Consider the following 26,816-nt stretch of genomic DNA (forward strand, 5'->3'; position numbering starts at 1 on the left):
CATAATTAATACGATTCATTGCTTCATAACACTACAATATATCAGTTTAGATACCAAAGTTATCATTGTCATGAATAGTTATTTACTACAGCAATAATTAGCGTAGCTTTAGCTAGTGGCGCCATCTAGCGACAACAGCGGGGAACTATTTCCATTATAAACTTGGGCGTTTTCCCACCGATGGCGCCACTGGTTTTAATAAATTCACAAATATCACTGTATTGATTAAAAATAATTAATTTAGCATCCTTGTAGTAAATGATAATAGATCAAATATAATTTAATAATTATCGCAATAATTATCATCCCTTTAGTTAGTGGCCCCCCTTTACTTGGAGTGACCAAAGAGATACTCTTTGGGAGTGACGATGAGGGAGAAGAGGGCGAAGAAGGAGAGGAAGGAAAGAAAAGAAAGGAAGGGAGGGAAATGAATAGGGGGAAGAAAAATGGGGAGCAGACGGAAGAAAAGAAGTGAATGCAGAAGCGTGGAGGGAGGAAAGCGAAGAAGATGAATTTTATTAAAAAGATTAAAATACTTTATTCTTAACACAATATATGCTCAGTATCCCATGCGTTTAAAAGAAATTTGAATTCGAATATAAAAAGCGTACGCCATCTTTTCGAATTCTAATTTCTTACATAACCCCTATCTTAAATCCAACGTTTCAAGTTATCGACGAATAATTCTCTCAATTCTTCGTGTTTGCGAATAAACATTTTACAACAATCATATGTAACACTCGTACAATGTTATACATTTTCCACGTTTAACGAAACTTACAGAATCTCTTCGATATACATATACTTTTTGTACTTTAATGACTAGCAGCGAGAGTAATAAATTGCTTTATGCTGTAATACGATTAACATCCATGGTCCGTGAATCCATTGTTCGTGATCGAGCAGATCGATTTGTTGGTCGTGGTTTAGTCGTTCTTCTTAGATACTGAGATCACAGTTCAAAGATTCACCTTTCGAAAGCGTACGGGACGGTTTACTTTTATCCGCGAGCTTTTGCTTTCTCTTCCGATTCACCACCCCGTCCGTTGCATCCATCATCCTTAATATGTGCGTTTGATCGGAACAATCAACTGGCGCAACAGATATGTCTCTGACCGCCCTAAATTTACCGCAATTATTTAGATGCTCGTTTTCCAAACGGAAAAAATTCCATATGAATCTCCTGTTAGAAAAGGAGCACCGATTACTTCGCGATCTACACGATTTAATCGATGCCTGCCATACGTATGCGTATGCATATACATACGATAACTTTAGATCGAGACAATGCGAATGCAAACGTTTGAAAGTATACGGCAAGTTAGTTATCTCGATCGTATCACTGATCCTCCACCTCTTCTGCACATGCTTTATATCGCTTAAGGGAGTAATCTAATTTAGAATTTAGATAATTTTATACTACTTAAGATGTTCATTTAAGTCGCCCCATTATTGATACATATTTGATTAAGTTACATACAATTTTGCATAAAGAGACACAATTACCTGTAAAAATGTAAAGTCGCGTTTGTAAGAGAAGAGAATAAAAAGAAGTTTTTCCAAAATGGTAGACTAGAATACCCCTTTAGAGAAGCGTACTCGCACAGCGTAAAAGTAGAGATCGTTCTTGACACGATTCACAATCAAAAGAAATACTTTTAAAATCGATTGATTTTATTCCTACTATGCTGTTAGTTGGAGAGCTTAGCATGCCAAACATGCAGGTTGATATGCAATTAAAAAAAGAAAGAGGGCGATTGATTTGATTGTGGTAATGAAAATGTACAATATTCGAAAGCATGAATCGCAATTATAAGATGCTAATTTCAACGATCATGGAATTTCTTCAGCTTGTCAGCTTCATCGTTTCTACAATCCATAAGATGAATAGCTGCCTTTGGTTTAATGTCTTCGTTCTGTCTATAAGGCCCTATGGAGATATCCCGAACTGCTCGAAATTTGCCTATGTTGTACAGGTGTTCATTTTCCAGGCGGAAGTAATTCCATATGTACCTTCTATCAACCGATTGGTAAGACGAATTGGTACAATCGTATGTAGTGTTTCTTATTGTAAATTAAATTTGATTCTGGATCATCGTATGGTCCACCGATAAGACATCAACGGTACGGACACGATGTGAAATATTATAATAGATACGTACTTAATAAATTAAAAAAAAAAATATAAAATATGTTTGACTTATAAAATGTACGAGGGAATAAATAAAGTAGGAATAAATCAAATAAATAATAAAATTCTTTTGTACGTGGTAACGTTTATTAAAATTTATTAGTTCCACTCGGCAAACATTATTTGTTGATATAGGCTTCGTATAACTGAAATGACAAATGATTTTAAATATCATGCAAGCAATAACACGTATTAAGCTTTGCTGGAAATAAAACACTAATACACATATATAATACACAAGTCTTGTGCGATAAAAACTATTCCGTAGATGTTGGATATTAAACGCAAGCAGTATAATGATTTTTATGAAACATAAGTTTGTTACCGACAGCATCCGCTTCTGACTTACCTGAATACTTCCAACGGTGCTACTATGGAAACCATCAAGTCTGCGTGTACGTATCCCATTTCCGTGAGCGATAAAGAAAATGCCCATCCAAAACGAAGTATGAAGTCCTCGATTATCGCAAAGTAATAATAGTACTGAAAGATAATACGTATAAAGTAATACATTCAGTTTCCATGAGTATCATGTAATCAAACTTACAGGAGAAGAATAAACTATTTCTTCCCTAAGAAATTTGTTTTCTCCTGCGTTACTATCGAATAGACCCCAATCCAATTTTACATCCCATGTGTATGCAAAACAAGAACTAATTATACTCGCAATTATCCATAAGTAAAAATAAGGGTTTTCAGCAGACATTACGTAATATTCTGCGAAGAGACGTAATATATTCTTCAAATTTCTCGAATATCCTCATTATGCTAATTTCAAAAACTTACTAGAATTAGTTAAATGTAGATAGGAGAAAACAACAACAAAGAAACTGGTAGCATATTTCGCCGCGTTTATAAGATGCGGAAAAGCTTCTTTCGTGTCCCTGTATCGTCGCAAACATTGCGCGAATCGAAACCATGCTGGTAAGCAAGCCACAAACGGTCTCATCGATAATTCGCGCATTATACAAGTTTCTGCGTCTATAGTAATTGTCGTTATTAAGTTTGAATGATTTTCAAGATAACGTTATAAAACATTAATTACAAACCAGTTACGTCGGTCCATGAAGAATTTTGCACGTAAAAGCAAACAAAATACTGGAAATCTAGGAAGACGGTGTGAAGAGAATTTAGTTGATCGGCGAGCCAGAAATCAGCAAATCCGACATAAAAAAATGGAGCGCAAAATATTCTGCCTAGGACACGAAGTGCCCAAAATCTTGCCTCTCGTCGTAACGTCTTCGTTGGATTGAATAAAAATAAGGCTAATAATGTATACAGCAACATCTGCGAGAAATAAATACACTTATATATTTACTAAACAAAATGCAGCAGCATGTATTATAATGACTTACGGGTTGAACAAACGGCGGTATTCCTAATATTTCACTGTACAAGAAACCCAAAATCGATAAAGACCAAACTAATCCAAACACGCTTGCCATTTCAATAATGTGCTGAAAATATATCGGTTAATAGTAACATGTGCGGTCAACAGTTTGTTTATCGTAACGATGTACAACCTGTTCCGATAGGTGATTTCGAGGATCAAGTTCGAATATTAAAACGTGATTTACACCGGAAGACCTCCAACCATAGACATTTATACCCATCAGAAAAAGAAACTGAATCATAAGAAGTGGTCCACGATATAATCTACATAAAACTCGCCAATTATTGTTATCCCTATACCATACACCTATAAAACGTAGCATTCGATAATAAGAATGCAACGGAAATCATATCGCGTGTACGATAATTAACTTTACTTACCCGAAAGTATTACTGCTATAAGAAGCACAATGAAAGCACCAGAAAAAATTCCAACTTTAAATGTAACCCACGGAGAAAGTTGTTCTCCGAGTGGAGGGACTCTTAAACGTTTCATGGCTCTTTGTCTGTCCCCATGTTCCAAATCGCGAGTAACCAATGCTTCTGTTTCTGCGATAAGTCTATCTATATCTTTGTGCGTGTGAAATAATGCTGTATCTACATGTTCTGCTTTCCATTTTGCCCCAAGGTCTATGTTTAAAAGCTAAAACGATACGATAGCTTCATATCGATTAACGTAAATATAAAATTGTATCCGCATACATACATACTTTATCATGTTTTTTTAATATCTTTCTAAATCCAGTAAAATTAAGATTCTGATAGTTCTGAAGTAAAATGAGAAAAAGATAAAATTCAGAAAAGGCCAATTTCAGCTCTTGAAGTTTACGCGCAGAGACTGGTTTTTTGTGTAGGATATTATTACGATAACGAATTTTACGGTTTGCCTGTTTATCTTCAGAAACTGATAATATTTCGCTTAGCTCGTTATTCAGAGCTGCAAATCTACGTGTAGCCTCTGCAAGTTTTTCTAAAGGAGTAAATAACGTGTTAGTAAGTTTCCAAATATAAAACAAGATTATTACGAAAAATGAGATTTACCTGAATAAAATGTATTTATTTTTGCTAATTCTTTGTCACAGTAATGGAAAAACTTCTCGTCAAATTTATTAAAATAACGCTCTAATACATGTGACTCTGTAGTATCTGCTGTTGGCGCCTGCTCAACCGCTGCATAGAGTAATGCTTTCATTTCCTATACAAAAACAATATTGTTTGATATATGATATATATGATTTTTTAAATTGTTGAACAAAAATTCTATAGACTTCTAAGAAACTTTTTTATTTTTAAAATACATTTCTAGAAATGTTACTCAAGAATTTCTGAGGGTTTAGTGAAGTTCGACATTGACAAAATAATAACTAAAAAATCATTAACGTTAAAATGTTTATCCGGAAGAAAAATTTTCGTTTTACCTCATAATTTACATATTGTTTTCTCCATTCTGGCGTAATATGAGCACTCAAGTGCTCCGTAAATTTCATTTTTATAATTTAGATCACTTAGCGACCGTAGTGTTTATATTAGAAAAAATATATCAAAATGCAAGCATCGACAGCAATGGTTTGTCAACCAGAATTGTAACGAATTGCATATTTTAGAAAAAACAAACTGAACTTGTAGCAGATAGGTGGTATCTACTGACTGTATTTATAAATATTGTTTGAGGTTATGTGACATTGTACGATAGCGACGTATATACATATATATGTAAGTAGGCAGGTGGCTAACATTTGTATTGTTCCTCACACTTTGACTTGTACGGTACAAGTTGTACCTGCATTATATCATCATTTTAAATGCATGTAATTCATATCTATTGATTGCAGATGTGCTAAGATTTGTATCAGTTCTTTTCGTCGAAACGAATCGATAAACAATAGTAAGGTTATAAAACATGACAACAAAACTAACGTTTGTGAAATACAGACAAATGCGATGGGTATGTGTATAATAATATATAAAATTATATAGATAATGCAAATTTATTGTCGTCTATGAATTACACATTTATTAAGTAGTAAAAGTTAACAGTTGATGATCATTTTAATATGAAAATTTGAGTTAAGATGCTTATTTTTATTTTATTTGTTAACTAGTATTCGACAAAAGAAAAAATGAGAGTCGTAGATACTGTAAATGAGCAACTTACAAATAAGGAACTCAAACACAAACATCATCCAGGTAAATCGAAACTTTCATACATACAGCAACCCAGTTGGCTATTACATACGGTTCTAGATTTTTTAAAAGGTAAGAAGAAAAAAAAATGGAAAATATATTTGTCATTAATTATGGTATATAACTTTTATATATTAGTTAAACATTAAACCTGTTTATATGTACAAAGATGAAATAATATCACACAAATCAGTTTGGGAAAGTGGACAAAAATTGGCATCTTATCTACACGAACGTCATATTCCATTCGAAAGTGTAGATATTTCTATAAAACTTAATGAAGTTCGATCACGCACTAACATGTATACTGAAAACAAAGAAGATCTATTGAAAAATCCAAAGGCTTTAAAGCTTTTCAAGCAACTTGTTTATAATTGGCAACCAGTTAAATATGACAAATACACATCTTTGTCATATTTAGTTAACAGAAGTGTACCAGAGTATTCTGTTTTATGTAGAATTATGAATGAAATTAACATCAATGATACAAATTTTACACCAAAAACATTATTCGATTTTGGCTCTGGTATTGGAACAGTTATGTGGTGAGATATATCAAACTATGAAAACTATTAAAATGTACAGAAATACAAATTTAATTTCGTTTAGGGCGGCATCTCAATTTTGGTTAAAGTCTATTTACGAATATTACTGTATAGATACTTCTGGAGACATGAACAATCTATCCGAATATCTCATAAAAAGGGCGAAGCCACAAATCCCCTTAAAAAACATTTTCTATCGACAGTTTCTTCCTGCATCGCCAACTGTAAGAATGTCAATTATTACACGGTAAAATGTTCAACATAATCGTTAAATATGTTCTTCATATTATTATTTAGCCAACCTACGATATTGTAGTAAGCGCATATTCATTATTCGAATTACCAGATCAAAATTCTCGTCTTGAAGTAATTGCAAAACTGTGGGAAAAAACTGAAAATTATTTAATAATTGTGGAACAAGGTACAAGGGCAGGATTTACAGTGAGTGTTGTACTTTGAGGATTAATTTAGTTCTTCTAACCGGTATATTCAATCGATGTATGTGTTTTAAACAGATAATCAACGAAGCTCGAGATTTCATACTCAATTATACAAAGCAAACATCTGGAGCGCACGTATTCTCACCTGTAAGTACATTCAATAAATTAGTACAGAAATTATTTTCCTGAAAGTTTGAAATTGTATGATTGTTTCAGTGCCCGCATGACCTGGCATGTCCCAGATACACAAGTGACGATACTCCTTGCAATTTTGAGATTTCCTACCAATCATTACGTATTGCTACACCGTCTAAGTACCTAAAAGAACGCTACTCATACGTGGTACTTAAAAAAGGTATAAGACTCAAATATGTCCCATATCTAATAACGAACGATAAACAGTACAAACGATTATTTACGTTATATTTTTACAAGAATATTTATTATACAACATTTCTTTTGCAGGCGAACGTTCAGAAGATGACTATCAGTGGCCACGAATTGTCAGACCAACAATGAAACGTTCTAAACACGTTATATGTCGTTTGTGTACGAGTTCGGGCAAATTAGAAGAGCAGATTTTTACTACATGGAAAAACGGAAAGTTTGTACCATTTCAAGTTTAGAGCATAACATCGTAAGACTTTACGGAAACATTGAAATCACGTTAACGCGATGTTTTATATTTTCAGAAATACGTATCGTTGTTCAAGGGCCAGCAAGTGGGGCGATTGCTTGCCATTCGAGACAGAAGAAAAAAGCAACGAAGAACCGAAATAAAATACTATGTACATTCATAATTAACTGAATAAATCTGTAACGATTCGTTATATTAAAAGAGTTCATAAATGAAATCCCAACTTCCAATAAAATATAATAATGCACGTGATGAAATGGCTGTAGTATTTCATAGTACCATAGTCTTGTTATGGAATTGTGAATGGTGTTATTCAACACCTGTATGTAAAATAAGAGAGATGGAGAAAGGTATTTAAGAGCTGTTTGCAGGCTGGTCCACGATCAGTTCTGCTTAGACAACAGAGGAGTGCATATCTTTAGGTACAAGGTAAGGTCGATTCAAGGGTTCTAATAGGGATATAAAAAAAAAAAAGCTATTCGGTGCGCTGAAAACTTCCCGCGAATTTAAACAATCGGTTGTCACCTCTTTCCATAAAATTCCAAGTGACATTGCAATGGTTTCGATGAACAAACGTAACGAAATAACAATAATAAAATAATGAAAATTATTTATACAGATATACACGTAATTCTGTGTTTTTTTTTCTAAAGAAAATCGATATTTTAGGATTTACGTAATATTAAAGCTAAAAAAATTTCAAAATTGTTTGTCCGTTAATCTGTCCAAATGTTTCCGCCACCACCATTTGAAAATTATTCGATACAATTCAATTTAATTATGTACTTTTTGTCATATATGAAATACAAACATTTGATAAGTCTATCAACAAACTTAATTATTCATAGTTTGTACGAAAATTCGTAGAGTTGAAGACGATTCCATAGTATCTTAAAACGTAACTTTGAATTCGTATCAGATGTTCAAAAATATCGAGGAAAGAGAAGACTACGCTTTAAAATGGATAACAACATTAAAATGTCCATCAGTTACGCAAGAAGATATAAAGTAATGGAAGCTTGTGTATGTCCCGATTCTTCCGTATATGCGACTTTCTCTCGTGTCTCCGGATATTTCGCTTTCTTCCTCGAGTAGCTGGAACGCGCTCCTCCCGACGTATTTAAAATGAGATCATGTTTATCTCACAGATTACTACTCATCCGATCTTCGATCGATATTTCGAAACAAAAATTCTTCCGAGGAATCATCGAAAGAGAAAATATTACCGAAGAAAGTATTTGTTCCAAGCTATTAGAGAGTTGAATACTAATTTTGGAATTATACTTTCAAAGAGAAAAGAGATTACGATCGCAACATCGATAATCATAAAATATCCAATTCGCATAGAATTAACGCTAAACCTAACTAACTTTTCTATACGATGCTTATATGCGATATATGAATTCTATACAATAATACACATTGTATACACGTAAAATATTTTTGCATTTAATCGAGAAAGCGTCTTCAAGACTAATTCGTCTAATCGAATATGTAGGCACAAACGAAATTTGATAAGTTTAGCATTAATCTAATATGATTTTATTCGCAGCATGTTCTCAACGGCGCTATTGGTGGTAATACTTTTATTGCTGCTACTGTACCTGGGTTCGAGAAAACCAAAAGGTTATCCTCCAGGTATGAAAAACTTCTGTTCGTTTTCATTCGAAAGTATTTTAAGTATGCAATGATAAGAAAGCGGTAGGACGTTGCGTAATCTCGCTTCCGGGTATTCTAGGTCCGAAATGGTGGCCGATTTTGGGCTCTGCTCTGGAGGTGGCCCGTCTTCGCCAAGAGACTGGTTACCTGTTCAAAACCTGTTCCGTCCTGTACAAAAAGTACGGGCCCGTGGTTGGCCTAAAGATCGGCAAGGATCGCATCGTGGTGCTGAACGATCCCGAGAGCATCCGGACGATGCTTACCGATGAAGTTTTCGATGGAAGACCGGCTGGTCCCGTCTACGAGGCGAGAACTTTCGGCACCAGAAGAGGTATGTTCACCCTTTACTTTTTTTCTATTGAAGTATACCGCATACAGCCGCGATGCATTAGAAAGAGATTAGACAAGTATTCGCTGTTTCGTATCGATACAAATTGTATACGCTGTTTGATTCAAGGTTTGCTAGTCGTCGATGAGAACTTATGGATCGAGCAGAAAAGATTCGTTTTGAAGCATCTTCGGGATTTCGGATACGGTCGGAAGAGCATGTCCACGATAATAGAAGAGGAGGCTCAATGGCTGGTCGAGCACTTCAAAAAGTTGATCAACGACGAGTACAATAATCGTATCGACGAGTCGAAGATGTACTGCAACAATAACGAGCACGAGGACGGACGAATGTATAAGTGTACGAAAAATAAGAACGAGTCGGATCGAATGGATACGACACCGACGAATCGATACACTAAAAGCGCGAAACAATTAAAAGTCTCGGACATGTACATGAACGCGAACGAGTACGTAGAAGTGAGAAAAATGGCAGAATCATCCACTGGAATAGTTATCTCGATGGACGATGCCTTTGGCGTTACAGTTTTCAACGCTCTGTGGAGAATGATAGCTGGTAAAAGGTTGTCCGTTTTCCACTTCTATAACGTTTCGTTGTTTCGCTCGCTCGGGTTTCGCTCGTTTTCTTTGTTTATTATCGTATTATAGAATACCTCGATGCGATGTCACCGCTAACGCATCGTAATTCTTTGACGTAGGTTTAACGTCGACGACGAGGAACTGAATCATCTTCAACGGATAATGACGGAACTTTTATGCGAGATCGATATGATCGGTGCGCCCTTTAGTCACTTTCCGATATTGAGATTCATCGCGCCGAAAATGTCTGGTTACGAAGCCTTCCTGAAGATCCATCAGCAACTGTGGACATTTTTGAGGGTAAATTAGATAAACGAGCAACAATTGGACAGAGAAATAAATAACGTTGTTGCAGGGCGAATTGGATAAACATAAGAATACCTTCACGCCAGACTCACCGAGAGACTTGATGGACGCATACTTAACTGTTCTCAAGTCTAAAGACTACAGTAGCACGTTTTCGGGTGAGTAAATTCTACTCAGTACATTTACTCGGTAAATTGTTCGAATTTTATTCGAACGTTGCTAAGCTCACTATTGGTTGTTATTAAAGGAGAATGTAATCGGTCGATCTTATCTAGGTGAATTATAATTACAGAGTCTCAGCTGCTTGCGATTTGCGTGGATCTGTTCGTGGCAGGATCCGAAACGACGTCTAAAGCTCTCAGCTTTTGCTTCCTGTATCTGGTCTTGTACCCGGATGTCCAAAGAAAGGCACACGAAGAAATCGACAGAGTGATCGGACGAGACAGACTCCCAACTGTGGAGGACAGAGCAAAGTAATTTTAAACGTTTGAAAAGAAAAACGCACCGATTTACGGCTATGTCTACAAACCTGATCTCCTCGAATTGTCTTGTTCCAGAATGACGTACATGAGCGCTATCGTGTTAGAATCGTTACGAATGTTCGTAGGACGATCGTTGAATGTACCTCACAGAGCGCAAAAGGATACATCTATATTAGGTCACAGAATACCGAAAGTAAGAATTACATTTGATTTGTGTTACGTAAAAAATATCAGTGAAAATTGATAGTTCTCTGGAAGATACATCGAGTACATTGAGATTTATTATAGGATACGATGCTTCTCGTGAATTTCAACAGTATACTGATGGACGAATCCTGGGGCGACCCCGAAACTTTTCGACCGGAAAGGTTTATCAACGAAAGCGCCAACATTATTATACCGCAAACATACATTCCGTTTAGTATGGGTACGTATATCGAAATAAAATGATGATAAAATGAAAGCCGCATGAATCGAGAAACATGTTTCATGTTAATGTTATACTCGAACAGGAAGACATCGTTGCATGGGAGAAAATTTAGCGAAAAGCAACATATTTATCATTGCCACTACATTGCTACAACAGTTCACGTTTTCTCCTGTCTTTGGAGAAAAGAAACCGTCATCCCAAGACTTCGTCGATGGTGTTACAACTAGCCCTAAACCGTTCAGGGTATTGGTTTCGTTGAGAACGTAATGAAATATCGAATGGAACTTCGATCGAAAGATGCAGAGCTAAGACTTGTAACTAATTTAATGTTTGCATTGTATCGTATAATCGGCGATATTGATATTTAACATTGATATTGAACATTTATTCAAACGCATATGTAAATCCAAAGAATCGTTTAAAATATAAAAATGAATACCATACAGTTAGAAATAGATACATCGTATCTTAATGTTCAGAAAAATATAGTTTATTTTATATGAAAATACATGTATTGTGTATATATTTATATATGTATAAGAAGCCATACGAAATAAATAATACATATACGAGAACAATACAAATTTCATATCACCGTTTTGCTCTTAAAAATTAACAAAGATCTAGGTCTGGATCTTCGGTACTATACTTTTAATAATATATTACGGACAGTATATAAATTGCACATTACTAGAGATTCTGTAAACACGTATATACTTTTTTTTTTTAATGTCGCTTATTTTTCTATATGAAAAGATAAATCATCCGTTTGTTCCGTTAATATTGTATCTCTTAAAATAGTCTGGCACTTATTTTTATCGCGATCATGAATATACTGCATTCTCATTAATATTAATATTCTTGTGCTTCGGATCACAAAAGTTTTCTTTCTTTTTTGCTAATTTACAAGAAATATATAAAATTATAAATTGTATTTTGATCCTTAATGAACGAAATAATATATACTGACTATGCAGGTACTGTTTCGATTAGAGAAGTGATAAAACTGGTCAAAACTTTAGTAAATGTTCCAACACTGACCTTATAAAAATGAACACAATTTTGTTAATAACAGAGCATAAGACCTTGTCGTCCCATATAATATAGAGCATAACGTCTATTTCTTCAAAAATTGAATGTATTTTCTCAAATTCATCGCATAGATGAACTTTTGCCAACATATTTTTTTGCACTGGACGGCATTAAACGAATAATTTTTCAATTAAAACCTACTCGACACATTGTGACAAGACTTAAACTAAAAATAATTTAGTCATTAATTAAAACATATATATATATATTATCCCTGTAAGTGATGCCGCAAGAAATGTTGAAATACCTTTTCCGGGGGTCAACTGGGATGATCTTCGACTATATGAATCTGTTAAATATAGAAAGTAAAAGAATTAATTAAATAAATACTAACTACTGAATCTTAAAATCCTTTGCTAGCGACAATCTTTACCTCGGATAAGATGGCCCAATTTTCACTTTCACTGTGTACAGTTAGGCGAAGTATTAATATTTTTCCGAATTTTTTATCTACTGTTCCCTGAGCAATCCCCAGTGCATCAAATTTTCCTAAATAAAACACAAGATTTTAAACATATTTTAGTAATTATGTACCCTACATAAATGTACAAATACAATTTTATATAATACCTATAACGATGTAGCCGTCTTCGGTTACGTCGTTACTATTTCTATTTAAAGAAGCAGATATCTCGGAGAACACTTCTACCGTTGTGTTATAAAATCTATCAGACGGGTGTTCAGGATTTCCACTTCTGAATAAGTACCTATAACAAAAAATTTGAACATGATATGATTGTTAACACATTGTTAAAAATGTGACGGATCTAATACCTTTTTATAAAAATGGGATGCAAAAATTTAAATTTTAAGTGGTCTCCTGGTTGCGGCAAAAGACCCCAAAAGAACGACTCTCCTTTGTACGCTTTTTGTAATGTGTATTGTTTATAAGATTTAATTTGCGTTTCAACTGTTGCTTCCGGATTCTCATGCGCATAATATAATGTTATCTTGCCGAATTGTTTATCCTAAATGTAACATTCTTAGTTGTTACAAAGTACAGATAGAAATAAATGAAATAAACGGTTTGCCTTTTTAATATACCTTCAATTTCTGTACTTTTCCCTTCAACGAAGAATGTGTTCCTATATGTTGAAACAGGGAGGGTTTATAATGAACCCATAACTCTGCTTTAGCCATTTTACAATGTTTCTGAAACAAATATGTAACGTGATTAAACATTCCGAATAGTGTGCGGAAATACTTCTTTTATATTCATTTTGCGGGAAGAATGTACATACTTACACTATCTTTATCAAGACTACAAACTTTAGTGGAAACCAAGTGGTCCAGTAACCAATCGACTGGTTTATCATTATGAAACATTAAAAAAAATTGGATCAACCATGGCAGTTCTGCACACTTAAATAATTTTCCTGTATCAAAAAGTACATCATAAAGATAAAATAAAATTCCGGGATAATTTTATCGGTAAATCTATAATATCGTACCGATGAATCCTAACTGACAAAAGTCCAAAACAAACCAATTTTCTTTAGTCACGATTTTTTGCAGTGCAAAAGATTTCATTGTAGTTATAAAATTTTTTTTAGCTAAAATGTCGTCCTCTAGTTGTACATAGAATGTTCCCTTTGTCTGAGCATATGACATAAGAAATGCAAAATCTAAATTTTGTTTTGATCTCCAAACAACTCGCTGGTGATCGTCGCCTAAAGTGTCACGCAATTTAGATAAATCTGGATAATAAGACGCAGACGGGGATATCACATCAATTACACCAGTCTCGAACTCAGTTGGAAACCTGATATTAAAAAATTAGTTAAAACAAATAAATTCAATAATTGTTAATTTGTAAGTAAGAACTTACTGAACTTCAATTTGCTTTGCAACATACGCCACATAGTCCAAATCTGTCTGAAGAAATTACAATAATTGTAGTAAAATTTCCTTTGTGGTTTTGTTACAAAATTATACATACTCACTTCAGCAACTAAAACAATGATCAAAGTGTCTGCTGTTTCTGCAGGATTCATGCGATCCAACAAATTCTTAAGTGTTGCCATTAAATAGCTCTGCACTTCTCTTTTGACCGTTGGTACTCCTAAAACCATACTGATTCCAGTGCGTCCTTTACTTTGGACAAATGCTGGTCGCAAACTATTAGGATCATTTAAAAAATGTGGAAGAAAATTGTATATAGATGGTAACTTTATATTAGTCATGTTTGTTGTAGCATTGTTAAGTAGAAATTGAAGATCTGGTAAAATGTGATTGTTCTCTATCAATTGCAATAACTGATGCGATAACAAGTTTATTTCTTCCTGACTTGTAACATATTTAGCATGTAAATGTTCCAGTTTGGCTTGGAGTTCTGCAATGCTATTTTGTAAGACTGTCTCTTCATTTAAGTCTGAAGGTGATAGAAGATTTAAAATGGCGCATGGTATTAATATTATTGAGAGTATGATCAGACATCGTCTTCGTACAGGGGTCAAAGCTACAAAATGAGGCGTCATCTTCCTTACGGTGAACTCTACATGATTATGTTCATAGTCTTGTGAAAGAAAATTAAGTTTTCAATATTATCGCATTATTAGTTCACAGCATGGGAAACCTAAAACATGATTTAATATAAAAAAATCAATATTTGTATTACAAAAATTTGTATTTACAGTTCATATCAAGGAATGCACAGATGAAATAGACAATTCAACTAAACTAAAATACATGCAGATTGAAAATGGAAATGATAACTCATTAATAAGAATTTAGTTCAATGTTACTGAAATTAACATTCTAAGTTTTGCAAATTTATAAAGCAAAATATAAATAAAGCTGGGTATTAATTGTAATTTAAATACTATTTACATACATAATAATAAACAAATTTCTATGTACATTTACATTCGAAGAAATATATCACCGCGTGCGGTGATAAGAACAAATGTAAAGCGTTACAAGTTAGAAGGGTATATCTAAGTACTGTCTAAATACATCTGCTATACTTTTTAGTGTTTTGTTTTTAGGTGAATGGTTTCAATTTACCACGAGAAATCGTAGTGTTGAGTCCTTCAAACGCCAAGGCAAAACTGATACGTCGTATTAGATTTGACGAATATCATTATCGATTACGAGTCGTACATTTAAAACCGATGGTTCTGTTCAATGAAATACGAAAATCTTTCACTCGATTGATAATTATCGCATCATTTTTGGTAGTTTACCAACAAACCGTTTTAACAATTTTATCTTTGTTTTGTTAAACCTCTGGTTCAATAAATATCCAACAATCTCGAAAAGGATACAATTCTCTTACTCGAAATTGCTTAGGGTCGACTAGATTCTATATATCTGGTTTCATTTTACAGTTAAGGCAACACAAAATATTTGTATTCTCTTTTTAACGTGGATCAATTACGTATTTATGCATGAAAAGTCGTTAAAATTATTACGGTACTTCGTCACATCGAATTCTATGTGACATAACCTATTTTATTGCCGAGTTAAGTTGTAAGAACACTGACAATAACAATGTTCATAAATTTCAATTTTGCGTAGTGTGAAAAGATATCGCTACGCGATACTTTTTAAAATAATGGAAAAATCATCGTTTAATCATATCTTAACTAAACATCGAAGTACAAATAATCGCGTTGAATATGGTTGAATAGTTGGATTTAATCGTCCTATCCTTTTATTCCATATGTTTCTGCTTTTATATCCCGCGATCATTTGAAGAGTTTACTGAAGTTTACTTTCCATCGATCTTAGCTTGAAGTTTTTTATGTGATTAGACAAAAGATATAGAAATTATTGAAATGATATTGTAACGAATTAATTTAATTGTAGAAAGGTTCAGTTATCTTATCAATAAACAAATAATATATACGTGTATATGTTAAGTTTATTTTCCGATTAGTTTTTTTCAATGAAGTAGCAGTTTTACTAAGTATGTTTTTAATTATCTATCGGAGCTTGAATTCCCAAATAGTAAACAAGAAAATAATTCTATCTTTTTTCCCGGATTCGGATCTAAATACAAATCGAAAAATCGCTAATCTAGAGACTTTTCCTTCACACGTCTTTCACGTGGCTGCGTGAAACCGAAGTGTTTTTGAATATTTTTAAAATCAGGTTAAGTCGATGTTATGAATTGATTATTGAACGAATATTGATTAAGAAAACATGATGATGGTACGTTTCTTATTATATTATTTACACAATTAATTTATTTTTATTACTGTTCAGTTAACCTGAATGGGCAAATTATGATTTCTATACGATTTATAATGAATGAAAGTATATAAAATTTAATGAATGTACAGTAATTTATTACAAAAATTTGTTTTTTTAATGAAGTGCATATTAAACTGTATCAACCGATATGTTTTTTAGACTAAAAAGACCAAAGTAGGAACAAAAGGAGCGAAGCAGATTGTGGAGGAAAACAGAACAACTCTAAGCTTCTATCGTAATATGATTATTGGGGCATTAGGAATATACTTTATTATTATGATGTTGTTCTTTGAGTTCACAACATCGTCGATAGTAAGTTTCTTATTTATATCATGACTAGACAATTTGAAGTAGTGCCTGACATAATACTGCATTTATTATGTATTATAATTACAGACCTTAAGCATTTTTTCTGGAATTGTATATATAGCAAGTTACCAATTCATGACATATATAACGAAAGCAACATATTCAGAATCCGGACAACTTTTGGATTCTGGTATTGATCTCAACATGGAAGGTGGTATAGCAGAGTAAATATCACAAATTATATTAATTGGATGTTAAAATAATGTAATATGTTTATTACATATCAACTTATATTTGTTACAATATAATAACATTTCTTTCTTTTGTTCTAGACATGTAAAAGATATAATTATATTAACCTCAGGAGTACAAATACTTTCACTTATATCAAATTATTTTTGGTTCTTATGGCTTCTTGTAAGTAAATTCAGTTAAATGAACAATTTAAATTTATATTTTTTAAAATAACATTTTTCACTTTCACTTATATAATATACTTAAATAAATTATGAAATTTGTATACTGTATTGTTACAGGTACCATTGACGGGAGGTTGGTTATTATGGAAAAAAATATTAGCTCCATGGTTCTTCGCGTCTGCTCCTGAGCAACCTGAGATTAGCGAGAAGAAACAACGGAAGTTGGAAAAGAAAATGGCTAGACGGCATTAATGTTTTCCTTAGGCATACAAGCGCATTTTTAATAAATATTTATGAACTTTACAGGGATGGGATAGATTTGAGCAAGATTATGAAACAAGCTGTCTTCGTTTGAGCTTGCATTGTTTCATACACTGTTCTATGTTCACCAGAAAACTTGTACGCAAATTTTTAGATAAACTGTAAAACCAATTTTTTAGAAATTGAATCATTTTTATGGACGCTATCTTATTAATTTATGTAACTGTCTTTTAGCATTAAAAAAAGGAACTTTATAATGAAAAGATTAATATAAAAATAAATTTTATAATTTTTAACGTTTATCTATACTATTTTTCATGTATTTACTCTCTAATCTCTATATATTATAGTTTGCAACTTTCTTTGATAACATATATTAACATTATTTCTTACAAGAACTTAAAATGTAAATATGCAGAACATGGAGTTTCATATGTACATATGTACATACATACAAATTTTCACATATTTGACCATGTGTATTTATAAGAACGAAATAAATTCGTAATGCGAGCAATGTTATTCTACGTGTAAACACTCAATATAAATTAAATACTCTTATTTGGCTTTGTTTCACTTTAAATATAATACTAAATGGAATGTGCTCATCACCATTTCTTAATCTGCTTTAAAAATCTTAAAAAAGTGCATCACAATTAAATTAAAATACGATAACCAACATATTAAAATTGGCTCATCGTATAAATATTAGTTAAATTAGAATCGTATTTCTATTGATGTCTACTTCCATTAACAAAATTGTAGCAAATTAAGATTTTCATTTAATAAATACTAAATATTATTTATTAAATACTATTGCTGTATACCATGATAATTATTTGAAAAGTATTTTCTAATCCTATTTGGACTCTTACAATGAAACTACATAACATAGCGGACTACCGTTTGTAAGCTTAAGTAGTTTACAAAATTTAAAGAGTATCTACATCTAAACCTTTTTTTCTCCTGTAATCGTGTTCGGATTGATATCCAGGTGGATGATTATGATCATGTACACCTGTAGGCATAAATCTTTCCGCCATAACTGCGCATTTCCCTTTACAACCGCGATGTTGTTCTGCACATCGGTAATGAGATCTGTTCAAAACTTCTGAACGAGACGTCAAATTATAAACGTAGCCCTCGTGCACTAACTGTGGTCGACCTCTCGCGGATAGTCTATAAATTACTGGTTCAACAGCTGTAATTTAAAATATGCCATTTCAATCATTCATTAATTTGACTATGAACTTTTAATTTTAGCATTATTAAATTTTTCAAAATTTTGCAGAATTTATTAAATACTTCAAAATTAATAATAATACTACGTTTAATAATAAATTATACTTTTACTCATACTATTAAGATAACAATGCTTTTTTTATTTAAAAATTATTATTAAATAATCTCTCAGGTGTATAAGTTTTCACCTTGTTGGGTAGAGGTTTCTTTGGATGTCTGTGCATCGCTTAACTCGCTTGGATCCTCTTTCTGATCATTTTTATTACTTTTTACAATAGGAATATTATCATCTTCATTTTCATGCGTAGAATCATCTGTATCTTTATTCATTAAAATTGAAACATCTTCGTTATTATCATCTACATCTTTATTTGATAAATCATGAATATTTTCCGATATAGCTGATCTATTACGTCTTCTTTTTTTTACATTCTGTTTTGTTATATCGCGAGATCTTTTTCTTCTATCTATCATTTCTACGTCTTTGTAGATGGTATCTATTGTTCCTGAATGCGATTGATTCACAGTTTCAACATTAGAATCGATACTTAATTGATTGTCGCAATTAGGTAAAGGTTTTGTGCTAATTGTGTCTTCTATTGCTAGTCCTCTGATTTGCAATGTTTGAGCTACTTTCAAGAAAGTAGATAAATCGTCTTGTTTAATGTTAATTTCACCTTGATACATGAATTTCAATAACGATTCAATTTCGGTATACTTCATGTCTTTAAGGATAATTACTGGGTGTTGACAAGGATTTTCCTATAAAATGATCCTAAGAAGCTCTTATTTGAGCTATCGTGACTTATAAATACATTTACCATATATAATATTAGTTTCTGTACCTTAAATATATTTTTAAAATATGGGCTGCAGACCGAAAGTACTAGCTTATGAGCCTGTAGTAGCTGACCCTCTACGGCAAGTGTGACATCTACTAAATCATTTTCTGCGAGATGATTTAAAAAGCCAAACGTCAAGTTACTAGAAAAGTTGTTCCATTTCAAGGACAATTGTTCTGATAGCGAAGTTTCTGCCATTTCTATCTGTAAAGAATGGTAATGTTGTAACAATACATTTTAACGAACTTTTGCTACAAGAATGTACGAATATTACCCCTTTATTTATTACCCAAAGTTAGAATTCCTGACAAAACAAACAGAATATCCCAACTTATTGTTAGAACCACAAGGGTTAGAATTGTAATTATTACAAGTTTAATTTTATATCATGAAACAATTTTAGAGAAATAAGAATTCATTTTTACTTTCGACGAGAATGATACATTATTGCTATTATGTATTGAGATATTCAAAAATCGATAGAGTACGTAAAACAATTGCTTTTAAATGAAATATCTAAGACTGTAATGATTGGTAATATTGTACTATATTACGTGTTATGAATCATACCATCGTGACAGACGTACTGTCGATACCGATGGAATCGCAATGTATAAATTTTCGAATTTATTATTCAAACATATACTATGTATATTTTCATGTTATATATTTCTCTATATAAATATACGACTAATACATGTAACGTGTGCTGTATCAGTAACGCTAATTATTGTTTACTTCGGTACATTACATTTTTAGAAATTTATATGAAACGATAAAAAAAGATCATTTTTACTCAAAATATATTTGTCCTTTATATGCAAGATATATTTGTAGAAAAGAAAAAGACTATATCGTATGTTTTGTATATATTTATCGTACAATCTATACATTATTATTATTGTATAGTATTAAAGAAAAGTGGAAACGTACCCTCATTAATCGTACATGGAATCAAGTCATTTAAAGTTTCAAGTATCACTTGAATGTTTTGTTTTCTTTAGTTGCTAACTTTTAGAGCATCGATAGATTGTAAATCATTCTAACTTCCCGTCGATAACAGAAATCGTCTCTTCTATTCGATTCGCAAGCTAAACTGTCAAGAAACTTTTACCGTTTTTGGAAATTCAAGGTATTTATATTTCAACTATTGGCAGTTGACTTACATTTGCTTCGCGACCGCATTTTATAGTGAAGTTAGTAGCGTACGAAAGCTGACAGCGTGTTTGGTGTTGAGCTGTTGAGTTCATTGAGTCCATTACGTGTCCCTTAACCAAGCCACGTCAAAATATTTATTTCCTACAATGGTAAGTGAAATATTCGCTTCGGTACGATGATTTCTCTCGATAATTTTATCGAATATTATTCTTTACTTATATTCAGCGAACTAAGTATTCGCATTATGTTACATTATAATTTATCTTGACTTTTACCCCGGTATTTTTCAGTGCAAGTACCGCATGTTTAACAACCGTTTAAGTTAAATGATTGAGTTTAATAGTTAAGTCTTGTTTCCTACATAAACATAAAATTGAAGATAATATTATCATGCTCATAAATGCTACTAGGTAATGGTTTTGCTCTTGAATTCTTTCCTTGTTCTAAAAATTTAAAGACTCATTTCCATAACTTCTTTCAAGTTGAATGTAGATTGTTGATTACTTTAATCCATTAATTTATCTAGAGAAAATATCTACTTTAATCTTTAAATTTAAAATAGAATGGGCTTTAAGTAATATTCTGATTACTCTAATTTTTCTTTGTAAAAGTTAATGCATGAGTGCAACCTTATAACAATGACATGTGTATTAATAACTTGATGTGTGTATATTTAAAGAAATATTGAAATTAATTTTGATTTTTTATTTGATTCAGGTGGAAATTGAGTCTATGATGAGATATGTTTCTCCTATAAACCCTGCAATCTTCCCATTATTAGCAGTGGTATTACTAGGGATTGGAATATTCTTTACAGCATGGTTCTTTGTATACGAAGTTACTAGCACAAAATTTACGAGGGATATGTTCAAAGAATTGTTAATCTCTCTAGTGGCAGCAATATTTTCTGGGTTCGGTGTATTATTCTTACTGCTGTGGGTTGGCATTTATGTATAGGTACGTTATTTAAAAAGAGATATCGGCAAACCATTTACGTGTACTTAAGTCATATCACTTCTGTACTTTTGTTTCAGGTGTATTTTATCGATGTGAAAAATAAATTTTAAGACTATATCTATTAGTATTTAAATAATTATATAATAATTCCTCATTACATAAGAATAAAAACAATGTATTTTTACTAAAACGTGCAATGTAGTGTTTCATCTATACATTTATTACATGGTAAATAAGCATTATGTTTCTTAATATCTAAATTGCTATTTTAGGTACATCCTTTTCTTACAATGTAAAAAGAATTCAATTGAAAATTTTTCTTCTTTCCACATTTTTATTTTCAATAAATAAAGATGTTTAGACTTCCTATGATATTTAAATCTTCATTTGTTTTTTTAGAAGCTTTGTATTTATATCATTTTTTTTTTATTACTAACGAAATGTAAATATAAAACAAAAAATGTGGTAATGTACAATATTCGAGTTACAAGGAATACTTTTTGGACTTGCAATGATAATTCCTTACCTCTAATATATTTATATTCCTCTACTTAATATAAGATTTATATAGTTGATTGTGGATACGTTGTAATAAAATAAAATATTAAAAACCGCAACTTCGTAAAAATTAAGCAGATTATTTAACCAGCCAGTCCCGCTTTTTGGCGACAACGTTGCATGAGTGCTCTAAGCATGAATTGCCTGCGCGAAAGTTGCCGTACTTGCTTTAGAAATGCATCCAAGTCTATAATACTGCAACGTAAACCTTCCCCAAGATAATATATAGCGTCCTCTGTAGCAGCCTCTTCCGCAAACGCATTTAACATTCTGTAAGCAAATAAGTAATAACGTCAGTTATCCAAGAAAAAAATAATAGACACACGAATCTTCAAATATTTACTGTTTGTAAAGCGGTGCAATTGTAGTAACAGCTTCGTCGACGTCTATCGACTGATTGTCGGAAAGTTTTGCAATTTCTTTTTCTAATTCAGCTTCTTTGTCTTGGAGTATATTTATATTTTTTTCAAGTTCGGCTTTCTCTCTCTTTAATCTATTAAACAAGTCGGTAAGATGGTCGGATCCGCTTGTAAGCTCTTGTTGTGTTCGACGTAATGTTTCTAGTTCGGCTGCCAATTGCAAGAATTGTTCTTTGAGTCTTCGTCTTAATTTATCTTCCACCGCCGATAATAAGGAGGCTCTGATATGTTCTTCTGTAATTGTGCCCGATGCGCCAGCAGTGCCAGGTACCGTTGGAGACTTACGAATGATGAGAAATAATCAATAATCAAATAAAAAGAACAAAAATATTTCATTTACCGAGACCTATAAAACTTACTGGTTGTGTTGTTGAAGGATAGGGAAAGGAACCATATCCTTGAGATGGATAATTTGAAGCAGCTCCTCCATAGGATCCTCCGTATCCTTGATATGGAAATCCAGACGATGCTGTAGGCATGTATGGCGGATATACATTACTTCCACCAGTGTATTGAGAATTTTGTAGATACGGCGGAAAATTAGAGCCGGGTACGTGAGCTCCGCTTCCTGTACTTCCAGGCACAGGCATGAAAGCTATACGAGTTTCCATTTGTTAGTACCAAAGTTTACCAGAAAGATATTTAAAAGTTAGGTCATCTTACGCTGGACTGGATAAGGTGTAGTACTAGGTTGGGTGTCTTGTCGTGGCTTAGCATAAACAGGTGGTTGTTCCCCAAAGGTTGCAATCATTACCTGAATTAAACTACGTAAATCGGATGAATGCTGAACATAAAAGAGAGTTATAGTTGTTAGAAAGATGTTACAGGATAATAAACAATGCAATATTTGTATCAATACAATTGTAATATTACTCACTGGTACCCAATTATGAAGATAAGGTAAATAAATTTTTCCATTGTGATCAACATACATGCTAACTTTGATATTCATATCAGCTGTAGGTTTAACATAACACATAGGTGCATTATTTGGATGCGTGTCCATGAGCCATATACATACAGGAATGTTGTAGCAACTACCTAAATAATAAAATGAAAATTATATTATTTATTGTGATTGTTTATACAATAAGTATTTTTACAATGGATTAAAATTGATAATGTTACCTTTATAACAAACAGGTATTGTTCCTTGTAAGTTGAATAATTCTTTACGTGAACCATCATTAAACACTAATAAAAAAATAAACAAAATAAATCAATTATAATTAATAATGGTACCGACAAAATTCTTTCAAAGTACATATTATAAACTTATTCTTATGGTGTTAGAAATACGTAAGCTAAGAGATATTTGCAAATAATCACCAAACAGGTCTACTTCGCATTGCAAACTTTTGTAGAGATTCAAAACGCCAATGACATGTTTTCTGGTGATATCAGGATTCTGATACTAAAAAATAACGTGTCTATTACATTAAAAGATACATGTTCAACGAAATGCACACGTACAAAAAGAATACGTACCATTGATAAACCTTGCCTTATCTTCCCTTCGTCTAGAGATGTCATTTTCACCATTTAATCTAATGTTTTATCACAAATCGTCACGGAAAAATACAAACGTTCTTATTAAAAATCTAAATTTCCCTCTAGCAATATTTAGTATTTGATTAATATTGCACGAACGCTTCGCGAGTCAATTAATCGATCAATCAAGTTTCTCGCGTTCTTTCTGGCTGCATAGAAACTACGAATTTATATTTTTATCGTTACTTGTACATAACCAAACGATAACCTGTATCTGCTTCAACTATCGTAGCGCCTTCGACTCGCAAGTGCAAGTGGATAAACCATATTCATTCATCTGTCATTGAAGATAGTCCGAAAATTCTAATATAATCCTATTGCTAACTTAAGATCAGAGAACAAGACAATCTATTGAAAGCATTCGGTCAAACGCGATTGAACACGATTATCGTTTAGTGCTGCCACCGATAAATTAGCGGGCATTTTAAAACCGTAGGATGATGTACGCCATGTTACGGAAAGGGAAATGAGATAGTAATATTTGTGTGCTTATCGTTTCAATGAGGGCAGTTTAATGCAATATTACATTTAATAATAACTGTATAGATCTCGTACGTATGCACGAGCTAGAACAATACTTGAAAATGTTACATTCTCGAATTTTTTTATTGATCAATACATTACGGTATATCGTAACATTAAATAAACAAAATGAACCTCCTGTAGACCGTGATTTGTCAAAATTTAATTTTCAGACTCTGTTTTCTCTTTCGTTTCGCTATTTTCGGACGTGTTTCTATTCTTTTCCTCGGACTTTGACTCTTTCTCCGACTTCTTCTCTTTGCTGGATTTCTTTTCGCTTTTCTCCTTGTCAGGTTTGTCGCCGTCGCCCTTCTTCCCGTTGTCCGACTTATCTTTACTCCTTCTCTCTTTGTCCTTGTCCCTGGTTTTTTCTGAATATTTCGACTTGGAGGATCTGGACTTCGATTTGGATCTGGATCGTCTAGACTTTGATTTTGACCGTTTACTGCGAGATCGCGAACGGCTCCTTCGCCGCGGAGATCTCTTTTTCCGATCTTTCGATCTAGATCTTGATCTGCGTGACCGAGAACGCCGAGATCGAGAACGAGAACGATGTCTGCCGCGGGAACTGCTTCTCCTGCGCGACGGAGATTTTCGTCTGCGTTCTTTGGAACGGGAACGTTTCGATCGTGATCTTGATCTACGTCGATGACGGGAACGCGAACGTCTATGGCGAGAACGGGATCTTTTCCGCGATCTGGATCGTCTACTACGCCCTCTTGATCTTGATCGAGATTTTCGGCTGCGGGAACCACTGCGGCTTCGTTTGTCCTTCGACAACATACCGATCATTGGATCTATCGCGGCTGAAATTAAATTGTGAGCTTCCTTCACCCTCGACATAGCTTCTTCGATTTCTTTCTGTGCTGCCTCGTTGCTCTTTGCTTCTGGCTTAGCTATTGCTTGGGTGGAGTGGTAAATTTTAATGGGTCTGTCCATAAGCATTTTTCCGTTCAGTAGTAACGCGGAGACTACAGTTGCTTGTTCCGATAGCTCTACTAGAGCGTAATGTTCAGCATCCGAATCTCTGGTACACATACGTAAATATTTAACTTCGACGCTGTTAGTACTGAAGAAGTCTAATAGATGGTCCGTCGTCACGGAAGGATCCAGATTAGCGAGGACCAGCGTTCTCCTAATTTCTTCTATCCTTCGACTATCCAAATGACCAGGCAGATGTGGATAAGGTGGCAAACCGTTCGACTCCAATTTCGGATCTATAGTGGTGATGACATGATTCGGTGGAATGCCTTCGATTGCGTTTACAAAGTTCGGTGGTAGTTTAGGCTCCGAAGGATATAGACCTGAAAAAATATAGTTTCGTGAATCAATTATAAGGTTCGAAAAAAAGAAACTAAACATAATTTTACAAGAATTTAATGATTCTTTGTACCTACCTGGAACAACTGTGCCATTGTTTGTCAGTTCGAGGGCTCTTTGTTCGTCTGGAATGTCTCCATTCTGGTAAGGGATCACGATCAGCGCACGATCAATAAAGACAGTGTTTGTCATGTGCTGAGCAACAGCGACGCATCCTTGGTCATGAAATTTTATGTAGCAAATACGAGACTGAACGGGTACCGCGACGTCTCGTATAGTAGGATACAATCTGATATCCTCTATTTTTCCGAGATACCCAAACAAGGTTTGCATTTGATCTTTAGTCGCTTGAGGCGCGATATTAGTTACCTGCACCACTTTTGTCGATCCAACCGCCATTCTTTCTACGATTTTCCTCGACGTATTATAAAGAGGTTAGGTTATGGAGGAATAGCTTTGCGCGCGGCCTGGTCGTGCACTTTACACGAAAGCGTTAATCTAATTGACGCATTATCGCTTAAAATGGTCGAGCATAATACCAGTTAGAAATTGTTCACATTTATAAACGATTTACACGGAAATCAACGTTCCATCTGAACCGAGATATCAAGCTACACATAACTTACTCTACGTTTCACTACGTTCTCAAGATTTTTTTTACTACAAAATTTTTAGATTTGTGTTGTGGCACGAACTATAAAACTATAGATGATCAAAATGAGTGTTCCGGAACTATTTAAGATTGGTTTTGTGAAGATTCGCCTGTAAGTTGTTCC

The 26,816-nt window shown here is 33.3% G+C and overlaps 9 protein-coding genes across 22 annotated transcripts; 4 read left to right on the top strand and 5 right to left on the bottom strand.

Annotated features, from left to right (window-relative positions):
- Positions 1 to 729: 729 nt before the first annotated feature.
- Positions 730 to 5,231, bottom strand: LOC128872525 (xenotropic and polytropic retrovirus receptor 1-like). Of its 6 annotated transcripts, none has more exons than XM_054115307.1 (11): positions 5,002 to 5,231; positions 4,625 to 4,778; positions 4,294 to 4,553; positions 3,965 to 4,226; positions 3,715 to 3,890; positions 3,547 to 3,648; positions 3,241 to 3,478; positions 2,978 to 3,172; positions 2,739 to 2,908; positions 2,541 to 2,674; positions 730 to 1,183 (listed from the first exon to the last, which is right to left on the bottom strand). In XM_054115307.1, the coding sequence occupies exons 1-11, from the start codon at positions 5,068 to 5,070 to the stop codon at positions 940 to 942; spliced, it is 2,004 nt and encodes a 667-aa protein (XP_053971282.1). In that variant the 5' UTR covers positions 5,071 to 5,231; the 3' UTR covers positions 730 to 939. The 6 variants fall into 6 exon arrangements, with proteins under 6 accessions (XP_053971282.1, XP_053971287.1, XP_053971285.1 ...); XM_054115310.1 differs by lacking the exon at positions 730 to 1,183 and adding an exon at positions 1,190 to 2,337 and having other exon boundaries at positions 5,002 to 5,142; XM_054115312.1 differs by lacking the exon at positions 2,739 to 2,908 and having other exon boundaries at positions 1,002 to 1,183; positions 5,002 to 5,142.
- On the top strand, positions 5,159 to 7,604 carry LOC128872527 (methyltransferase-like protein 17, mitochondrial). Of its 2 annotated transcripts, none has more exons than XM_054115317.1 (10): positions 5,159 to 5,296; positions 5,416 to 5,528; positions 5,686 to 5,839; positions 5,937 to 6,312; positions 6,377 to 6,536; positions 6,610 to 6,753; positions 6,828 to 6,899; positions 6,969 to 7,107; positions 7,218 to 7,356; positions 7,445 to 7,604. In XM_054115317.1, the coding sequence occupies exons 2-10, from the start codon at positions 5,484 to 5,486 to the stop codon at positions 7,530 to 7,532; spliced, it is 1,317 nt and encodes a 438-aa protein (XP_053971292.1). In that variant the 5' UTR covers positions 5,159 to 5,296; positions 5,416 to 5,483; the 3' UTR covers positions 7,533 to 7,604. The 2 variants fall into 2 exon arrangements, with proteins under 2 accessions (XP_053971292.1, XP_053971293.1); XM_054115318.1 differs by lacking the exon at positions 5,159 to 5,296 and adding an exon at positions 5,309 to 5,345.
- A 1,313-nt stretch (positions 7,605 to 8,917) lies between these two features.
- Positions 8,918 to 12,097, top strand: LOC128884766 (probable cytochrome P450 303a1). The gene is made up of 9 exons (XM_054138370.1): positions 8,918 to 9,027; positions 9,128 to 9,379; positions 9,506 to 9,959; positions 10,095 to 10,275; positions 10,331 to 10,439; positions 10,574 to 10,754; positions 10,839 to 10,956; positions 11,052 to 11,190; positions 11,276 to 12,097. The coding sequence occupies exons 1-9, from the start codon at positions 8,943 to 8,945 to the stop codon at positions 11,458 to 11,460; spliced, it is 1,704 nt and encodes a 567-aa protein (XP_053994345.1). The 5' UTR covers positions 8,918 to 8,942; the 3' UTR covers positions 11,461 to 12,097.
- Positions 12,098 to 12,234: 137 nt separating this feature from the next.
- Positions 12,235 to 15,431, bottom strand: LOC128884767 (alpha-1,3-mannosyl-glycoprotein 4-beta-N-acetylglucosaminyltransferase B). 2 transcript variants are annotated; one of them, XM_054138372.1, is made up of 11 exons: positions 15,292 to 15,431; positions 14,229 to 14,860; positions 14,114 to 14,160; positions 13,737 to 14,047; positions 13,531 to 13,661; positions 13,330 to 13,437; positions 13,060 to 13,253; positions 12,856 to 12,992; positions 12,659 to 12,774; positions 12,533 to 12,574; positions 12,235 to 12,451 (listed from the first exon to the last, which is right to left on the bottom strand). In XM_054138372.1, the coding sequence occupies exons 2-10, from the start codon at positions 14,760 to 14,762 to the stop codon at positions 12,545 to 12,547; spliced, it is 1,608 nt and encodes a 535-aa protein (XP_053994347.1). In that variant the 5' UTR covers positions 14,763 to 14,860; positions 15,292 to 15,431; the 3' UTR covers positions 12,235 to 12,451; positions 12,533 to 12,544. The 2 variants fall into 2 exon arrangements, with proteins under 2 accessions (XP_053994347.1, XP_053994346.1); XM_054138371.1 differs by lacking the exon at positions 15,292 to 15,431 and adding an exon at positions 15,119 to 15,248 and having other exon boundaries at positions 12,235 to 12,574.
- A 622-nt stretch (positions 15,432 to 16,053) lies between these two features.
- On the top strand, positions 16,054 to 17,771 carry LOC128884771 (transmembrane protein 208). Its single transcript, XM_054138384.1, has 6 exons — positions 16,054 to 16,195; positions 16,310 to 16,440; positions 16,642 to 16,794; positions 16,879 to 17,015; positions 17,124 to 17,208; positions 17,328 to 17,771. The coding sequence occupies exons 2-6, from the start codon at positions 16,432 to 16,434 to the stop codon at positions 17,460 to 17,462; spliced, it is 519 nt and encodes a 172-aa protein (XP_053994359.1). The 5' UTR covers positions 16,054 to 16,195; positions 16,310 to 16,431; the 3' UTR covers positions 17,463 to 17,771.
- A 145-nt stretch (positions 17,772 to 17,916) lies between these two features.
- Positions 17,917 to 20,820, bottom strand: LOC128884770 (longitudinals lacking protein, isoforms H/M/V-like). Of its 7 annotated transcripts, none has more exons than XM_054138376.1 (4): positions 20,722 to 20,820; positions 19,559 to 19,759; positions 18,902 to 19,475; positions 17,917 to 18,672 (listed from the first exon to the last, which is right to left on the bottom strand). In XM_054138376.1, the coding sequence occupies exons 1-4, from the start codon at positions 20,812 to 20,814 to the stop codon at positions 18,404 to 18,406; spliced, it is 1,137 nt and encodes a 378-aa protein (XP_053994351.1). In that variant the 5' UTR covers positions 20,815 to 20,820; the 3' UTR covers positions 17,917 to 18,403. The 7 variants fall into 7 exon arrangements, with proteins under 7 accessions (XP_053994351.1, XP_053994353.1, XP_053994352.1 ...); XM_054138378.1 differs by lacking the exon at positions 20,722 to 20,820 and adding an exon at positions 20,489 to 20,628 and having other exon boundaries at positions 19,559 to 19,755; XM_054138377.1 differs by lacking the exon at positions 20,722 to 20,820 and adding an exon at positions 20,489 to 20,628.
- LOC128884772 (transmembrane protein 258) lies at positions 20,721 to 21,912 on the top strand. Its single transcript, XM_054138385.1, has 3 exons — positions 20,721 to 20,862; positions 21,431 to 21,670; positions 21,748 to 21,912. Exons 1-2 carry the CDS (start codon positions 20,860 to 20,862, stop codon positions 21,668 to 21,670), a joined length of 243 nt encoding a protein of 80 aa, XP_053994360.1. The 5' UTR covers positions 20,721 to 20,859; the 3' UTR covers positions 21,748 to 21,912.
- Positions 21,830 to 24,572, bottom strand: LOC128884769 (tumor susceptibility gene 101 protein). Its single transcript, XM_054138375.1, has 8 exons — positions 24,136 to 24,572; positions 23,977 to 24,061; positions 23,776 to 23,841; positions 23,525 to 23,688; positions 23,311 to 23,431; positions 23,007 to 23,242; positions 22,572 to 22,927; positions 21,830 to 22,498 (listed from the first exon to the last, which is right to left on the bottom strand). Exons 1-8 carry the CDS (start codon positions 24,187 to 24,189, stop codon positions 22,312 to 22,314), a joined length of 1,269 nt encoding a protein of 422 aa, XP_053994350.1. The 5' UTR covers positions 24,190 to 24,572; the 3' UTR covers positions 21,830 to 22,311.
- Positions 24,573 to 24,687: 115 nt separating this feature from the next.
- On the bottom strand, positions 24,688 to 26,454 carry LOC128884768 (probable splicing factor, arginine/serine-rich 7). Its single transcript, XM_054138374.1, has 2 exons — positions 26,118 to 26,454; positions 24,688 to 26,024 (listed from the first exon to the last, which is right to left on the bottom strand). The coding sequence occupies exons 1-2, from the start codon at positions 26,437 to 26,439 to the stop codon at positions 24,883 to 24,885; spliced, it is 1,464 nt and encodes a 487-aa protein (XP_053994349.1). The 5' UTR covers positions 26,440 to 26,454; the 3' UTR covers positions 24,688 to 24,882.
- Positions 26,455 to 26,816: the final 362 nt, after the last annotated feature.

The sequence above is a fragment of the Hylaeus volcanicus genome, chromosome 2 (assembly GCF_026283585.1).
Source record: "Hylaeus volcanicus isolate JK05 chromosome 2, UHH_iyHylVolc1.0_haploid, whole genome shotgun sequence".
NCBI classification, from domain to species: Eukaryota; Metazoa; Arthropoda; class Insecta; order Hymenoptera; family Colletidae; genus Hylaeus; species Hylaeus volcanicus.

Coding starts and splice junctions, on each gene's coding strand:
- LOC128872525 (XM_054115307.1), bottom strand. CDS start 5,070: ATGAAATTTACGGAGCACTTGAGTGCTCATATTACGCCAGAATGGAGA. Junction 4,227..4,293: donor TATTAAAAAAACATGATAAA/GTATGTATGTAT, acceptor GTATCGTTTTAG/CTTTTAAACATAGACCTTGG. Junction 1,184..2,540: donor GCACCGTTGGAAGTATTCAG/GTAAGTCAGAAG, acceptor CTTTTCTAACAG/GAGATTCATATGGAATTTTT.
- LOC128872527 (XM_054115317.1), top strand. CDS start 5,484: ATGACAACAAAACTAACGTTTGTGAAATACAGACAAATGCGATGG. Junction 5,840..5,936: donor GGTTCTAGATTTTTTAAAAG/GTAAGAAGAAAA, acceptor ATATGTACAAAG/ATGAAATAATATCACACAAA. Junction 6,900..6,968: donor GAGCGCACGTATTCTCACCT/GTAAGTACATTC, acceptor TGATTGTTTCAG/TGCCCGCATGACCTGGCATG.
- LOC128884766 (XM_054138370.1), top strand. CDS start 8,943: ATGTTCTCAACGGCGCTATTGGTGGTAATACTTTTATTGCTGCTACTG. Junction 9,028..9,127: donor ACCAAAAGGTTATCCTCCAG/GTATGAAAAACT, acceptor CGGGTATTCTAG/GTCCGAAATGGTGGCCGATT. Junction 10,755..10,838: donor ACTGTGGAGGACAGAGCAAA/GTAATTTTAAAC, acceptor GTCTTGTTCCAG/AATGACGTACATGAGCGCTA.
- LOC128884767 (XM_054138372.1), bottom strand. CDS start 14,762: ATGACGCCTCATTTTGTAGCTTTGACCCCTGTACGAAGACGATGTCTG. Junction 13,438..13,530: donor GTAGTCTTGATAAAGATAGT/GTAAGTATGTAC, acceptor TATTTGTTTCAG/AAACATTGTAAAATGGCTAA. Junction 13,254..13,329: donor GAAAAGTACAGAAATTGAAG/GTATATTAAAAA, acceptor TGTTACATTTAG/GATAAACAATTCGGCAAGAT.
- LOC128884771 (XM_054138384.1), top strand. Junction 17,016..17,123: donor ATGGAAGGTGGTATAGCAGA/GTAAATATCACA, acceptor CTTTTGTTCTAG/ACATGTAAAAGATATAATTA. Junction 17,209..17,327: donor TTTGGTTCTTATGGCTTCTT/GTAAGTAAATTC, acceptor GTATTGTTACAG/GTACCATTGACGGGAGGTTG.
- LOC128884770 (XM_054138376.1), bottom strand. CDS start 20,814: ATGGACTCAATGAACTCAACAGCTCAACACCAAACACGCTGTCAGCTT. Junction 19,760..20,721: donor AATGCGGTCGCGAAGCAAAT/GTAAGTCAACTG, acceptor CATTCTTTACAG/ATAGAAATGGCAGAAACTTC. Junction 18,673..18,901: donor AGAAACCTCTACCCAACAAG/GTGAAAACTTAT, acceptor TTTAAATTACAG/CTGTTGAACCAGTAATTTAT.
- LOC128884769 (XM_054138375.1), bottom strand. CDS start 24,189: ATGGTGAAAATGACATCTCTAGACGAAGGGAAGATAAGGCAAGGTTTA. Junction 23,689..23,775: donor AATACCTGTTTGTTATAAAG/GTAACATTATCA, acceptor TTTATTATTTAG/GTAGTTGCTACAACATTCCT. Junction 23,432..23,524: donor ATCTTCATAATTGGGTACCA/GTGAGTAATATT, acceptor TTTTATGTTCAG/CATTCATCCGATTTACGTAG.
- LOC128884768 (XM_054138374.1), bottom strand. CDS start 26,439: ATGGCGGTTGGATCGACAAAAGTGGTGCAGGTAACTAATATCGCGCCT. Junction 26,025..26,117: donor CAATGGCACAGTTGTTCCAG/GTAGGTACAAAG, acceptor ATATTTTTTCAG/GTCTATATCCTTCGGAGCCT.